This window comes from Rattus rattus, chromosome X, assembly GCF_011064425.1.
Source record: "Rattus rattus isolate New Zealand chromosome X, Rrattus_CSIRO_v1, whole genome shotgun sequence".
NCBI classification, from domain to species: domain Eukaryota; kingdom Metazoa; phylum Chordata; class Mammalia; order Rodentia; family Muridae; genus Rattus; species Rattus rattus.
The window spans coordinates 32,879,643-32,895,692 of record NC_046172.1 but is presented as its reverse complement, the minus strand read 5'-3'; the positions used below and the strand labels follow the sequence as shown (position 1 = coordinate 32,895,692).

Below are 16,050 nucleotides of genomic sequence, written 5' to 3'. Positions count from 1 at the left end.
CCCACAGAGAAACCCATGCAGACCTCCACGATGTTGTATTTACCCTTATCAAATACACGGTTTATAGGAGAGATCACTGAGAACACTCAGTGATAACCCACAGATGGTTGCTTTTATTTGGGTAGTTTTAAATAACTTTTTATTACAAACCTGCTATATTTGTTGTACCAAACTTGAGCAAAGTGATACAGAAGGGAGAAAGTAAATTTTCTGTAGTACTGCCACAAGAACAAAGGACTGTTTTAACCTCTTACTGTCTAACCTTCACTTCTTCAAAACTTTGATTTTTTTTTTGTTCAAAAATGGGATCATGTCCAGCTCCGAAAAAAAGAACCAAAAAAAAAATGGGATCATGTAATACACATTGCTTTGGATTACCTGTACGCCATTCTCCCCAGTCATTACCAATTCTCGACATATTCAATGACTATCTACTGTTCTACAGTGTGAGCATATGAGAGCTTATCTAGTGATTGTACTATTATTGGGTTTTGATGATGATTCCAAGCCTTTGTTATAAGCCATACTGACATGAATGTATGCAGAAAAAACAACAAAGCTTAATGTTTGTTACATTTAAGTTTCTGATTATGGGCCACTGGGAAGTGAATTGTTTCACCCTTTCCCTGAGTTGCAAACTTCCCCTCCACAAGGCTGATTCTCTTCCACAAGCAGAGTGTATGTGTTGTTCATCTGTCTCCTGATCATCAGTCTGTCTGTCTCATTGCCTCGTCCTTTGCAGTTCTAAGGCCTTGTAATCTCCCTCCAGATATAGCAAGGGATTTAACCGTTTGCAGATTTCTCAGGTTGCTTCCTTTTCACGTCATCACTAATCTCACCTGTGCTTTCATCATGGCGGAAGAGGGATGCCACTTCCTTTGAGCTCTTCTATCTGAGTCTGGAAGCATGACTTGAATTATCCCGTTTTTCTTCCTTGTGCGAACCATACCTAACTTTGTATTGATACATTTTCTTTTTTTGAGACAAAGACTTGAAGAAGTGGCTTCCTTAAATTCTTTTAGAATTATTTGGCAACTTGCCTTCTTTTATTTCTCCTGTGTTCACCCTACCCACCCCAACATTCACATATACATCCAACCTATCCACTTGCTTCTTGGTGTGTGCATTCCTACTATTCAATGCTACCACTTGTGTCTTCTCTATAAATTCTTCATCATTTTTGTTTTCCTTCCTAGGTTTCATAAATCTTTTAAGGTATAAGGGGCCTTGTGTCTTTCGAGAATTAAATATCGAGTGGTTCAGATTATCCCCCTTTGGTTCATATATCTGTGTTAAGAGATTTGTGTATTATTTTGGAGACCAAATAATGGTAGCTCATCTTCACCCTACTTTTAGGCTACACAGTTGTTTATTTTCTTGGTCAACGTATGTTCATGGACATCTATTTCCTGGAGACAGGGCACTGTGCTAGGTGCCAAGGATGCACGTGGTAATGAGAAGCCTTCAAGAAGCTTATTTTGGTGACTTAACGCCTGACATCTTGTGGAGAGTGGTTTTATTTGAACGTAAAACAGAATACCTTGGTGCTTTAATGATGTTTAGTGAACAGATTTTTTTTTTGTCTCTCATCCTTATCCATCCCCATTTGGATGTACACCCAGAATTTCTTGTTCACTCTTAAAAGTAGCACCTGTGGAGTTTTCATAACAAATGGGATTAGTTGGATAAGGACATATTCCTCAAAGGCTAGTGGGGGACTAATTGAAGAAAGACTAGTTATGGTTCTCTGGCCTGGGTGCTTTCTTTCTAATTGAAGATTGTTATGTTTATAAACCCTAAAGAGCAAGCTCATGCAACATGGCTTGTAAAGAAGGAAATTTTTTGCACCTTGAAAGAATCTGTTATGGCATAGTGGTTGAGTATGTGATCCTAGATTAATAAGAGTCAAGGAATAGGAAGGATACAGAGGAGGTGAAGGAGAGGAGGCTATCAGGCAGTTTCCTATTGGCCATGGGTTATTTCCTACCACACTGCTAGCCTCAAAGGAGTTGAGAGCACTTAGGGCACGTCATTACTGAGGTTGCATTATCAGCTCTGTGGAAGGCACACAGTAACAAATGTCTGGAGAATAGAGAGACTAGGAAAAGCTATACAACAGATGGTTACATGGTTATAGTGATTGATGGACATCAGGGGCAGCTCCTAGTTTAGCTTCTTGTGGCTTGGTCCAGGTCCTGCTGCTAGGTAGCCATATGGTTGTCTGTTGTAAGAAGATAACAGCATACTTTCTGCCTCTCAGGGTTATAGAGACAGATCAAATAGAAGTGATGAGTGCTTTGAGAAGCTAACAGCATCACATAAACAAGGCTGTGTCAGCGAAGGTATGATTCTGACGAAGGCATTTTCTTTTGGCTTTATCCAGTCTTCCCTTTCAAGCCCTGATATCTTTGACTCCCCAAGTCCCGAAGAAGATAAAGAGGAACACATTTCACTTGCGCACAGAGGAATAGACGTGTCAAAGAAGACTTCCAGAACTGTTACCATATCCCAAGTGAGTGACCAGCCAAGGCGAAGTGTCCCTACCCTTCCATGGGTGAACTAACAATGGATTAGAAACCAAGCAAGATAGATAAACAGACAATGGGTATGGATGTTTGTCATTCTTTAGTGACAGTGACTGCTGTCATCAGAATCAGACATGTTGCAGAGTCTCTGAGTTGTGCACACAGTTGTTTCGTTTTCAGTCTCTTCCAGCCAGCATTCTTCATCCAGTCACATTTGTAAAGAAAAAACAGCCCTTGTCATCTGATCAACTTAAAAATCTGCGGTGTATCTATACAGACTACATTTTATGCTGTGTTCTCTGCTCATCCGCCTTGTCTTTTCTATTCAAAATTGGCCAAAACTTGTATATTTTTTATTTTATACTTATATTATCTCTTAAGGAAAAGTTAAGTTGGATTCATGCTCTAGAGTAAATTTATAGTCTAAAGCATTTTAGTTTTACCAGGGAATGGTAAAACTGATTTAAGTTACTTGTTTCTGAGGAGCAAAGAAAACAATGTTGTGGTAGGCACCCACAGTCCCCGCCTGCTTGGAAGGTTGGGGTAGGAGGAATCACTTGATTTGAGAATTTCGAGCCTGGATGACATAGTGAATGAATATTCTCCATCTCAAGAAAGAAAGAGATGCAGAGAGACACATACACACAGGGATTAGAGGGCAGAGACACAAAGACCAAGGGAGAGAAGTGGGTGGCAGGCACAGTGTGTCTCAGTGGAAGAACGGTTTCCTCCCTGGGGGGCGAGTCCCGCCACAAAACGAGCATTGTTTAGCTACTGCAGCTTTGAAGAGGAAGCATCCTATAAGCACTTAGATCTTCCTAGAAATAAATGACGACTTTAAAATTCTGTCTTCTACTAAGGGAACTGTCAAGTCGGATTGTTTTCTTGGAACATTAGCAACATTTTAATGTCTAGAAGCACAAAATGGCAGTCATTTGAAGCAGTCATCAGCACAAAGAAATCAAAGACTGGATGGGATTTTTCTCCTCATAGATTTGAGTATTTGCATTACAGATTTTCTTGAAAATCTGATACAGTGAGCAGAACATGATCCTATAAAACAGATCAATTTTAATTATCCTCAAAGCCAAGACAGTCTTCCTTTTCAAAGGACTCTCTATACTGAAATTGGATTCGGGCCAGTTTTATTGTTTAATTTTCTGATGACCATAGGCATAACTTCAGTTTTCTGTTTGGCATCCCAAACGTGTCTCTACAGTGACACCTACTGGTGGATAGTGGCTTTTCAAGTTTCTGCTCTGTACCGGCTCTATTCCATTAGCCTATTTCAGTTCCCTGGAGTGGTTCAGGCTGTGTATTTCACTCCTTCAGGAAATTCCACTTGAACTAATTTGAACAAGGAGTGGTGACCTAGACTATGTGAGGACTAAAAGCATACTTGTTACCTGCAGTGGGCCAGTCTGAGAGCCCATCAGACAGAAAATGGCAAGAGAACTATTGATCTAAAAGTATCTTGAAGCTACCTGTTATAGGCATTGGTGGCCTGTGAGAGGTAAGAGAGAAAGAGAAACAGAAGAAGCCATGAGTCCCAGAGTATATAATATAACAATCAATGAAAACAAGAGAGGATCACAGATCTTTGAGCTCCATCAGCCACAGTCATGATGCTGAATTGAGGATCCAAGTGGTAAAGGGGGAAATAAATGTCAGTCCTGCTGGTGATTAGTTCCGAGACTCTGGGTGTTTGCTCTATAGGCCTCAGTTTCCCCAGAGGTACAATGTGTATGCCAGATGATCAGTTTACTTTGTAAGCTGATGTTCATGGTGCAATCACAGCTCTGTAAATGTCAGTTCTCCCCTCCCCCACCCACTCCACCCCACCCCACTCCCATCCCCGTACTATAACTCTTACTAACAACAAAGCCCCGGCTGGCTGGCTGGCTGGCAGAGTGCTCTCCCTGGCAGCAGAGAGTGCTTTTCCTCAATGGTGGCAGAGAGAAAAGGCTAAAGAGAGACTAGGAAAGATGGCCCATCTGCTTTTGGCACGCTCTGCCCAGTCTCTGCCTCTAGCACAGCCTGAATCTAGACTCTACCTCCTTGCTGCCGTGCCAGCTGAACCCCTTCTTGGCGCTTTCCCTGGGATGGCCGGCTGAGCGCCTGCTGCTGAAGGAAATCCCGTGGTTGCTGGGCCAAGCTTCACTACATCTCCTCTGCTCCCAAAGTCCTATCCCACTACTTTGCCTCCTCTACACCCACCTATCCACTCACTTTCCCTGGCTAGTGTTTCCTCTCCTGGCATGCACTGTACTTCCTCTCACCCAAGACTGATTCCAAGCCCCTTTGTTCCTGTCTTCCTTGGAACACTTCTGCAGCTTCAGCCTGTCCAGCTCCCCTAACATCTCACGCAGCTCAGGGTCTCATCTATGAAGGCAAACAAAACCTTCTCTCCATTCTATCTCCTCATGAAGCTGCTACATGCATTTGCACACCAGCTCCTCCATCTCCCAGGCTCAGCCACACCTGTGGAAAGAATCTTCAGCTTGTCAGCCACTTCTCTCAGTGCCCATTCATCAACTGGCCTCTCACCTTTGGGTCACCGTCTCCATAGTTGTACTACCAAATGGGTTCCATTTTTCATTCAATCCCGTTGATACACTTGTCTAGCCTTTTTCCCCCACCTCTGGGGATTTCCATCAGCTCAGCTCTTCCACTGTCTTTCTTCATTCCCTCTCTCACTACTTCTTCCCAATTGTCAAGAGCTCTCTCCCTTCTCTACTTGCCTCATTGATTTAGAATTCTTCAGTTTCCACCCTGGGCATCTTCTCATCTCTCTTACCCACACTGTGACTTCCATTTCCTTTGGCCAATCTTAGTATATTAGTTAGTGGCCCTGCCTGCTTGGTACCCTCTCAGCTATCCCTCAGGTTCCTAAAATTCAAAACCAAAATGATTATCTGGGCCATTGAAGAAAGAAAGGTACCTCCTTTGCCTGTTTCTTCCCTCCCCTCCTATGATCCTGTGTTTCTCTCTGTCTCTCTCTGTCTCTGTCTCTGTCCCTTCCCTACCTCTCTCTCCCTCTCCCTCTCCCTCTCCAGTCTGTCCAGGCTGTCATGTCCCTGATAGTAGATAGTGTGACCTATGAGGGCAGGGACGCCATTGACCTTACCCAGTACCCACTCCAGTACCAGGAGTGATACCTAACGGCCTTTGTTAGTGGGACCTGCCTTACCCACATCTCTCAAACTACTCTTCCTTCTAGGTTGCCACCTGTTTCTGGTTTGCACTGTGTCAGAGTCTCAGAAGTTCTGTCTAGCTCCAGGCTTGCCAACTCTCAGGCCTTTCTAACCCCCACAGCAACCATGAGCAGGGTGTGCGGCCATTTGAATCAGCCCCTTCTCTCCTCACTGCCAGCCTTACTTTCTCCTCCTCCTTTTACCTGAGCCATGAGTCCCACTGTGCTTTGCTTCCTGGTCTCTAGGCCATTGTCTAGGCCCTCCACACCTCCTCCCTCCTTCAGTTTCTTTTCTCCTATAGTCTCTTCCCTCTGAGAAGAGGGGACCATTGACTGCTTGCTTCTTCCGCCCTAGAATATGGATGCTTAGATGTGTTTCTGGGCTTCTCTGTGCTTCCTCCCTCTTGTGCAGTCTTCTTCCTGTGCTGCAGTGTATCGCTTGTCTGTCTGCCAGTGCCCCCAGTGAGCTCTAAGGTCCTAAGTACCATGAAAATATCTTGCTTCCTTTAGGGCTTGTGGATGCACGTAGTTTCGCATCTCTGTGTATATGAAACCAGTCTGGGACTAGCTTGTCTAGAAAGATGAAATTTAAAATATATGTATGTGGGCAGTGGTCTGTTTGGACCAAGTTGACCATAGATGGCTTGTGAACGAGGGAAGAAATGATTTGAGTGTGTGGAGGTGGGTGGGGGGTTGGGTATTTGACATACCAGGACAGTGAGGCAATGCCTGCACAGATCCCTGGCTCTGAAGCCTCTCCATCTTCCCTTTTCACAGGTGTCTGATAACAAGGCTTCCCTGCCACCCAAGCCAGGGACCATGGCGGCTGCCAGCAGTGGGCCAGCCTCTCTCTCTTCATTGGCTTCTTCTCCCATGTCATCCTCTTTGGGAACAGCTGGACAACGAGCCAGTTCTCCATCTCTGTTCAGCGCAGAAGGAAAAGCAAAGACGGAGTCTGCAGTGAGCAGCCAGGCTGCCATCGAGGAGCTCAAGATGCAAGTCCGTGAGCTGAGAACCATCATCGAGACCATGAAGGACCAGCAGAAGTAAGTGCCAGGGACACTTCACACTTGATTCCAGGTGGCTCTCCATTGAGTAACCATGGCCTAGTTCTGAAAGATTGGATCTCACTCTGCCCAGAGGGTGGGCTGGGTCTGATTCATAATGGCAGAAGTGCTAGAAGTAGGTATGGACCGCACAGATCCCTGGCTCTGAAGCCTTTCCACCTTCCCTTTTCACACATGTCTGATAACAAGGCATCTGCGCCACCCAAGCCAGGAACATGTGTGTGCATGCGTGTGTGTGTGTGTGTGTGTGTGTGTGTGTGTGTGTGTGTGTGTGTGTTCAGCCTACTGTGTACCAAAGACCACAGGATATACAGTGATAAGTTGGTTTCAGGGACAAGCTCAGCAGACTGCTAAAAAGAAAATAAAAATCCATAGAATGTATATTATTTCTATGTCAATCAGCTTCTTAAAAACTTCCAATTCCATTTAGCGTGTGTGTGTGTGTGTGTGTGTGTGTGTGTGTGTGTGTGTGTGTAGTGAACAGAGGACAGAGGGGTAGCTTTTAGGCATTGATTCTGTCCTCTCGCAATATGAGGTCTCAGATTGAACTCGGGTCATCAGGCCTAGCTACAAGCACCTTTACCTGCTTAGCCATCTCGCCAGTTTTTCCTCACTGTGGCAGCATTTTGAGAAAAATCAACTTTTAATAAGGGAAGGCTCAGAGCTCAGAGGTTATGAACACTTGCTTCTCTTCCAGGAGACCAGGGGTTCATTTCCCAGCACCCACCCAGCAGCTCACAAGTGTGTGTAACTCCACTTTCAAGGGATCTAATGTCCTCTTCTGGCCTATGTGAGCACCAGTCATGTATATACTATACATGCATACAAATGCTCATACATACAAAATAAAGGCAAAATTGAAAAGGGAGTGGGTATGTGGGTCATGGTTTCAGTTCATGAGAACAGAGCTTTTAGGCTGAAGCAGCTTATCATGGCAAGGAACAGGTTAAGGGGGAAGTAATCTAGGAGGCATCACATATTCCTTATACACCTAATAATCTAAGTGTCTTCTACTAGGTTCCTAAAAGTCCACATCCTCCCAGTAGCACCACAGTAGCTGGAGGGTCAGGCCTTTAACCTGTGAACTCTCTGGGAACATTAAACAGCCAAACAATACCAATACATATACAGATTCTTTTGAATTTGCTTTCAATTATGTGTGTGTTTGGGGGAGGAGGCTTTGTGTACTTGCGTGTAGGGACCACAAAGAGACTAGAGGTGTCCGATCCCCTAGGACTAGAGTTAGAAGTGGCTGTGAGCCATTCAACATGGCTGCTGGAATCGGAACTCACACCCTCTGGCAGAGTAATACGCACTCTTAACCTGTGAGCCACCTCTCAGCACCATCTATATCAGTAATTTTTTCCTCTAGTGGTAGGGGAAAATATAGCTTCTTAATTTAGGTGATAGATAAAACAACTGACTTGCATCAAGGGGCTGTAACATGTGAAGAAGATGTAGGGAATCTTTAAACCCAAGATTTTACTGTCAGGAAGATGTCCTCATCATGAGACTCAGGGGCCTTTCCTCATGCATGCCTGCATACATACTTTCACATCTCTTATCCTCAGGGAGCACTTGAATGAGAAGAAAAGCCTGTGAACAAAAATAAAATATCCTACTGCAGGGTTGCCTAGGATGCTGGTTCCTGTGAGAAAGCTGGTAGAGGGATTAGCGGTAGGCAGCGCTTAAGGAAACTGAAGGTCAGAGACTATGAATTGAGAGCTCTTTCTGGAAAGAATCTTGAGATGTTCTCAGGGAAACATTTCATGAGCATTTCAAAAAAAAATGACCTAGAATGACCAGAGCAGGGAACTTTGGCAGAGGGAATTGCAGGCAGCCTCATAAGCAACTGAACAGCCTGGTGGGTCTTCGTCTCCCTGGCACCTGGCCACCTTGGTTCAGAAGGTGCATAGGGGTGATGGTGAGAGCTGTGGCTAAAATCCTGCAGCCTGGGGGAGGAGTTCTGGGGCTGGCATTGACTGATATTTGCCTCTCTTCCAAGGATGGAGGGCCCTGATGTATTTTGTGGTCAGACATTGGGGAACAATTGGGTTAAACAAAGTTACTTTGTTCTCTGAGGTATTTTTTGAAGTCTTCACCTCACATTGAGAAGATAGAGAAGATGGCATATGCAGTTTTACAAATGTATGTAACCACGGAACTCTTCAACGTGTTCTAGGAAAGCGGTTCCAAGGAACTAACTTTGAACAATGTAGGTCTAAGCAGGTTCTGTTCCACTCAGGCTAGACAATGGGTAAATAGGCTTCTCCCAATCACTTCCTGACTGGAAGAGATTCAACACATAAATATGCAGAACTGGTGAGATGACATTGGGAAGTGTTTTCTTAGGCCACACAGGTTCCCCAAACTCCTTAAAGTTCCTGGTTCTGGTATGGCTCTAGGTTTGGGCACCCAAAAGACATCTATATCCAGTTGAACATGTGTCATTTGTCGAGACAGTGACTCCATGAGTCCATGACATCCAGCCTTCTGGACAGGACCATATTAGGACCTGACTTGCCTGAATCCAAGTCTTTGGAACTTTATACTCCATGCAGGAGGGAAGGGGCAGGCTGGAAGCTACCCACAACACTGATAACCTAATCTTGTCTCTGAGTCCACAGGCAGCTGTGCCTTAAAGCCTGTAATTGGCCACAACACTCCTTCCCCAACCAACATCGTATTTAATCAGTAACTCAGGATTTTAATCATCCTCTTCAAATCCTTGTTTCTCGTAGCCTTCCTTAGCCTGTCCATCCTGCCGCCCAAGGTTAGTGAGTTCTCTCCAGTCTTACACCTTCTCCCGTGGTGTCACTTTCCCTGTAGCATTCAATTCATGTCTGTCCCAAATACCCTCCTCAAATGTGCTTGCTTTCATACGAAGGCTCACCTCCCTGCTCTGCCTTGAATTTCTTCCCAACTGCCCCATCTCCCTTTTTACTCTTGTAGACAGATGCCCTTATTCATTAGCTCAAGACATAGTGACTTTCTTTACACCATCTTCCCCAACTGACTTCCTCTTCCTAGACCATAGCCCACTTAAGGCCATGCCTGCCAAGTTTTCCTGGGGTTTGAATTTTGGTTTAAGGACCTCATTGTTCGTGGCTTTCCTAATCCCTAAGTGGTAGCCATACAGATCTGAATGTGTAATGTGAGCTTAAATGACTATACTAAAGAATCATCACTAGTTTATATCAGATAGCCAGAGTGTCAACAATAGTGCTAAGACAGTCTCACGTATAGGGGACCATCACTGGATTCATCTGGACTTGAACTAGTGTGCAGTTGCTAGTTACGTATTCACCATGCTGTTTCTGAAGGCTTTTTTCTTTTTGTTGTTTCGTTTCACAAATGCATGCATCTAGTACCTCCAAATAAAAGGAATACAGATCTCAGACCAGTTCAAAGAACAGTCCCAGTTTTTCAGAACAAGTAGCTTCATTCAACTTTATTATTTCAAGTTGGAAAATGCATCAGGCTGTAGGTCCTGTTTGTCTTCTTTCAGACTTCATTTTTATATTGTTAATTCATGTGTTTATGGTCCAGTTAGTTTATGTTAAGGTAAGATTTTGTGGGAATTACTGAAAACATACCAGTGACCTGTTTTTAAGTTAAGTTCTATATATGAAGTATACATACAGTATATATAGAGTGGTAAAAATGGGTGTAGGGAGATGGCTTAGTAAGGAAGTGCTTACTACACCAACATGAAGACCTGAGTTCAAATCTCAAGCATCCACATATAGAGCATCTGTAATCCCAGCACAGTGGAGGAAGAAATGAGGATCTCAGGCCTTCACTGGCCAGACAGTCTACCTGAATTAGCCAGCATCAGGTTCAGTGAGAGAACCTATCTCAAACAATTAGGTAGAAAGAAATTGAGAATGACACTTGATATCCTCAACCTATGGCCTCTACATGAAATTGTACGCACAAGGACTTGCACATACACGTGAACGTGAAAAAAATACAAAAAAAAAGTCTACAATGAAAATTATTCTATAAGCACCCAGTGATCCTGTTATAAAAAAGAAGTTAGAGGAAAGATGAGCTTGGATGCTTTTAGTCTAGTTATTGGGGGAATCAGACCACTACTCTGTGCCTTGGTTTCCCTATCTTCTCCTCGGCGATCACACTAAGGTCATTTCCAGAGCTGACATATGAAGGCTACATATTTTGGCAACTCCTTCCCATATAATGGCAAACTTTTCTGTCCAAAAGAAATCTTAAGAAGTGATAGTGCAAAGAAAGTGTGTTTGGGTGTGAGGTGATTGAGGGGGTAAAGGGGTTAGCCACCTAGGTAGCTTTCTCTTGCTGTAATAAAGACCATGACAAAAATCTAACTTAGGAAGAAAAGTTTGCTTGGGTTATAGGTTACAGACTATCATCAAGAGAAACCAAAGCAGGGACTTGGAATCAGGAACTGAGGCAGAAAGCATGGATTGTTGCTTACTGGCTTGCTCCACTTGACTTGCTCAGCCTGTTATATAACAAGGGACCCACCTGACAGAGGGAGCACCACGCATGCGCGTGTGCTGGGCCCTTCCGCATCAATCATTAATCAAAAAACAGTCCACAGACTTTGCCTCTACAGGCCAATCTGATGAAGGCATTTCCTTAACTGAAGTTCTTTGCAGATAATTCTAGCTTGTATCAAGGTGACAAAAACTTAATTAACCAGCACACCACCCAACAGTGTAAACCAGAGGTGACCTGAGTTCAATCCCAGGAACCCACATAAAGGTGGAAAGAGAGCCAGCTCTCCTAAACTTGTTCTCTGACCGTCACACAATGTAGAATGTATGCTACTCCCCTCTGCCAATCACTGCATGCAGGGAGAAGGAGAAAGGGAAGGAGGGAGAGGAGGAGGGGAGGGGAGGAGGGAGAGAGGAGGAGAGAGGGAGGAGGAGGAGAGAGAGAGAGAGAGAGGAAATTATGTTTGGTCCATACTTTCTTTGGAAAAAAGGACAGATGGATTTCATATTCATACTAGACTTTCTTGTCTCTCATTGGGAAACTCTGGGCTCTGATTTGATTCCATTGGCATTTGCTTTTCAGACGTGAGATTAAGCAGTTACTGTCAGAATTGGATGAAGAGAAAAAGATCCGGCTCCGGTTGCAGGTAGGTCCCTCAGCACTCGTCCATGAGGCTATACGTTGGGAATGGAGGCAAAGAAATGGTTGCTGTTGGGCATGGTGGCTCCTACTTATTTTATTTTATTTTATTTTTCCCTGCTACATTTCCATGTCATTTTCTTCTCTCTCTCTCTCTCTCTCTCTCTCTCTCTCTCTCTCTCTCTCTCTCTTTTCATGTTCTTTTTTATTAGATATATTTCTTTATTTACAATTCAAATGTTATTCCTTTCTCAGTTTCTTGTCCATAAGCCCCCCCTCCCCCATAAGGGTGTTTCCCCCCATTCACCCCCCTACCGCCCCCCTCTGACATTCCCCTGCACTGGGGGTCCAACCTTGACAGGGCTCCTGCTTTTTAATTCCAGCCCTGGGGAGGTTGAGGAAGGAGGATCACAGAATCCAGACAAACCTGGACTATTGATTTGCATAGCCTGAGCTACCAAGTGGGGTCCTGAGAAAAGGGGAAACAAAGAAAACGATGATTGCTGCCACAAGAACATCTTCAGAATTTTTATATTCTCTTCTTACCTGAGTTCCAGACGGTCTCAGGGAAGGAAGAGATGAATCAACACACTTAGTTGGGCTTTATTTCTTGGAAACATCCACTGTAAAGCATTCCCTCCAGTTAGTTTATAGGGTGATGACGTAGGATGCCTCATCCATCTTAAGTACCAGAGGACATGGCATGCAGGAGACTCTTGCCAGCCAAGTTCTCCTCCAGGGACCACAGATACACACATTGGTGTTTCATTTCAACGTTTTATTCCTCCCCAGTGGCCTTGTTACTCCTTCTAAGGCATCTGAGCTCTGTCCCCACCTCTAGTCGCTGACAGAGGTCTGGTAGGGGATCATTCCAAATGACCGAAGACGGACTTTTACTGTCTATTCAGTTTGGACCGAACCTACTATAAGAGAATAGGAATGGTTCAACATCCTGGTGGGACTGTGGACACACACCTTTTGGGGTCACCCAAAGCTGCCTTCTATCTATCACCCTCAGATGGTCATAATTGCCTATTCGGCCTTCTGACCAGGAATCTAGAATCATTGCTGTTTCTGATTTAAAAAAAAAAACAAAACAAAAAAAAAAAACAACTTTGGAGCCTAGGAACCTGGGAATAACTAGGCACACCATTTGTCAGGGTACTGTACCTGTGTGCCTGTCTTTAGGTTTCTTTTGGTTTCGGCATTGTTATCAATTCTTCATTGTCATTCAGATATGTCATGTTATCAGTTTCATCGCTCAAATTGTCAGCTCACATCTTCTCTGCATTGGTAAAGGTATATTATCTTTCAGCTTCTCTAAATGCAGCCATTTCATGATGTCTGTGTTTGCTGCTTCCCCCCCCCATATAGATGGAGGTGAATGACATAAAGAAAGCTCTTCAATCAAAATGAATACTTGATCATTGAAACGCCACATTATTCACCCTGAGTGCAAAACTCAGATATTCTGCCCCAATCAAAATCATCTTGTGCCAAAAAAATTAAAGGTTTGATTCATCGTGTCCCTGTTTGAACATTCAGCACAAAAGTCTTCTTAGCACAACACAAATTCTACCCAAGAGGAGACTCTTTCCCATGGTGTTGTCCTGGGTCCGGCAGTGGTTGTGATTTATAGCCAAACGTGCTAAAGGCTTTTCTACCTTGAGATCTCCTGCAAAATGAAAACTCAGGCAGTTTAGTCCATAGTAGTACTATTTTGATGATATTTTCCATTAACAAAATGTAATTTCAGATTATTCGTTTATAGGCTTTATAATGTTATGGTTTTTTTTTTTAAATCGTGTTTTGTCACAGATGCCCCTAGTGTTTGTGCTAACGTAGTCAGAAGCAAGTGCCTCACTCACTTGCTGCAGATGGAACAGACGCTGCCTGGCTTTGTATTCCCCATTTAGGAGTCTATCACATATGCAATTTGAGGTCCAATCCTTCCCTTTCCCTGCCAGCTGACCCCCACCACTCTAAGAGAAATTTTAGCTTATATATGATGGTATATTTACAAAAAGAGAAAGAAAAAAATCTGGTATTTGCAATGATCTGTGCCTTCTTTCTACCACCCTTTTGATTGAGCTTTTGTGATGCAGCTACAAGATTCCAAATAAAAAATAAAAAATCAGCCACTTTTATCCCTGTCCACTAGAGGCCACTGTCTTCACAGCTTCTCTCACCCTAGCCAAAGGTCCTAAGAGGAATCCGCTGAGAAGTCTGGCCTGCTCTTTGGTACCAGCTGTGACTTTTCGGTTTCTCCTGCTTTGAGGTTGTTCACGAGACTAGAAATGTCATTCCAGCTTGATTGTTTTATCATCAGCCAAGTTAAACCCCTGCTTCCTGCCTTTTACACCTATTGCGTGAACAGAATATGCATTATTAAAGCAAAAATAAATAAAAATAAAATGCAAGTGAAAACGGGGGGAATTGGATTATTTCCTGCACTGGGTTGTGTGTGTGTGTGTGTGTGTGTGTGTGTGTGTGTGTGTGTGTGTGTTATTGTTTAAATTGTATTCACAGTGTTGTTTGCCTTGCTCACTTGTAATCCCCTCCTCAGATCTAGGAGAATGGGAGGAGGGTCTTGTGGAAATGTAGCTATTGGATCTTTCCTGCACTTATGGAATTGCTTTTTCTTTCCTAATGAAACTGGTGTTTGCTTGTCTGCTTTCTCTTTATAGTATATGAACAGTTCAGCCTTAGACTATGTAACTGTTTTCTCATCTTTAGCTGAAAATTGGGGGGGGGGGTCATTCTGTCCTGCAAGATTGTCGATGGGGTAGAGATGGAGGGGTGGTCCCTTAATGATTCCCCAAATATGTGTGATGTGTTTCTAAACTGCTGCTCTGTCTATTTCCTGCATTTTATAGTGAAACTACTAAACATTAATAGATTTTCACTACCACAAAGAATGAGAATTAACGACACCGAAAGAATGATGCAGAAACTTCCCATTATTCATCACTGAAAACATAAGTAATAAATGTCTCTTCCTTTTTCTTTCTGTCTCCGTCCCCATGCCTTGTTCTCGCTTGCATACTTGTCCTTTGTGCCCGAGGCTGTTGCTTCCTTTGAAGGATTTAGAGAGTCCTAATGCCCTAGCCTTCAGGGGTGGGGACACAATTAAAGGAAGGGAATGGAGAAAGAAAATAGTCTTCATTCCCATATATAAAGATCTTTTCCTTTTCAGCAGCCATGGTCTCAGTGTGCTTGGAGCAGGAGCACCAGATTTCTATGGGCAATGTAAAGTGTTCCTGTTCCCCATCACTGTGCGTAAGCCTTTCTGCATTCCACTTGAAGCCTTCAGACATGTCCTACCACCTATTACAACCGTGAGGATTGCATTCTTGACGTCTTAATTTTTCATTTCTTTATCAAGAAAATCCCTAATGATGATATAGGACGTTTATACAGTGAGATCATTAACAATGGCAATTGAGAGGTTAGAGCATCCTTGGTGGGTGCTGGTAACAGGGAACATAGAGAGCTGCTGATATCCTCCCCTAAGAGAGCCGTTAGGGTTAGAGAGATGGGGAGGGAGATGTATGAATGGAGAGCCTGAGACACACAAAGAGAGAGACAGAGAGAAAGTGGTTATAGAGAAATAAGCTGGTATATCCAGCTTCATTACTATCCCTTGGGCTAACCCAGCAAGAAGATCGCACATCTCAGAACTTGAATGAACCATTGCCCAAACAGCCACCATCTTTACTCTTGATCGAATGGACCCATCAGGAATTTTGAAAAGCTTGGAAATAGCCTGTCCGCTTTTTAAAACTTAAAATTCCTTTGCATTCAGCATGGACTCAGCCAGCAATCTATGGAGAAATTTTTTTTGCTTCATTTTCTAAAGTTGTATTTAGAAAAATCTTATGTAATGTGCTTTGTAAAAGAAGATGAATTAAAATTAAATTTTGTGAAAATATTTTTGTTCAAAGTTGTCATGGTCCAAGAGCAATGATGTCTTGGAACACAAACACCTTTTCTCTATTTATCACAATTCGATTACTCTAACAGAAATGTCCTTAGAAGACAGGAAGTAAATAATCCATTAAAATCTGTGCCTGTGAATTCCATTTTTTAGATTATTCGATTTTACATTCCTATCGAAGCATAAAATGCTAGTTAGGTATAAGTTCTT

The 16,050-nt window shown here is 43.3% G+C and overlaps 1 protein-coding gene across 8 annotated transcripts in view; it reads left to right on the top strand.

The window, feature by feature from the left end:
• The window catches only part of Sh3kbp1 (SH3 domain containing kinase binding protein 1), a 347,694-nt gene extending 333,364 nt beyond the window's left edge, over positions 1 to 14,330 (top strand). For 5 of the 8 annotated variants that reach the window (XM_032890002.1, XM_032890003.1, XM_032890005.1 and 2 more), the window contains 4 exons: positions 2,384 to 2,512; positions 6,496 to 6,764; positions 11,847 to 11,910; positions 13,278 to 14,330. In XM_032890002.1, coding sequence (XP_032745893.1) covers positions 2,384 to 2,512; positions 6,496 to 6,764; positions 11,847 to 11,910; positions 13,278 to 13,319 — 504 coding nt within the window. In that variant the 3' untranslated portion in view covers positions 13,320 to 14,330. The remainder of the gene's footprint in view (positions 1 to 2,383; positions 2,513 to 6,495; positions 6,765 to 11,846; positions 11,911 to 13,277) is intronic. The other 3 variants (XM_032890004.1, XM_032890006.1, XM_032890007.1) reach the window with 1 other exon arrangement.
• Positions 14,331 to 16,050: the final 1,720 nt, after the last annotated feature.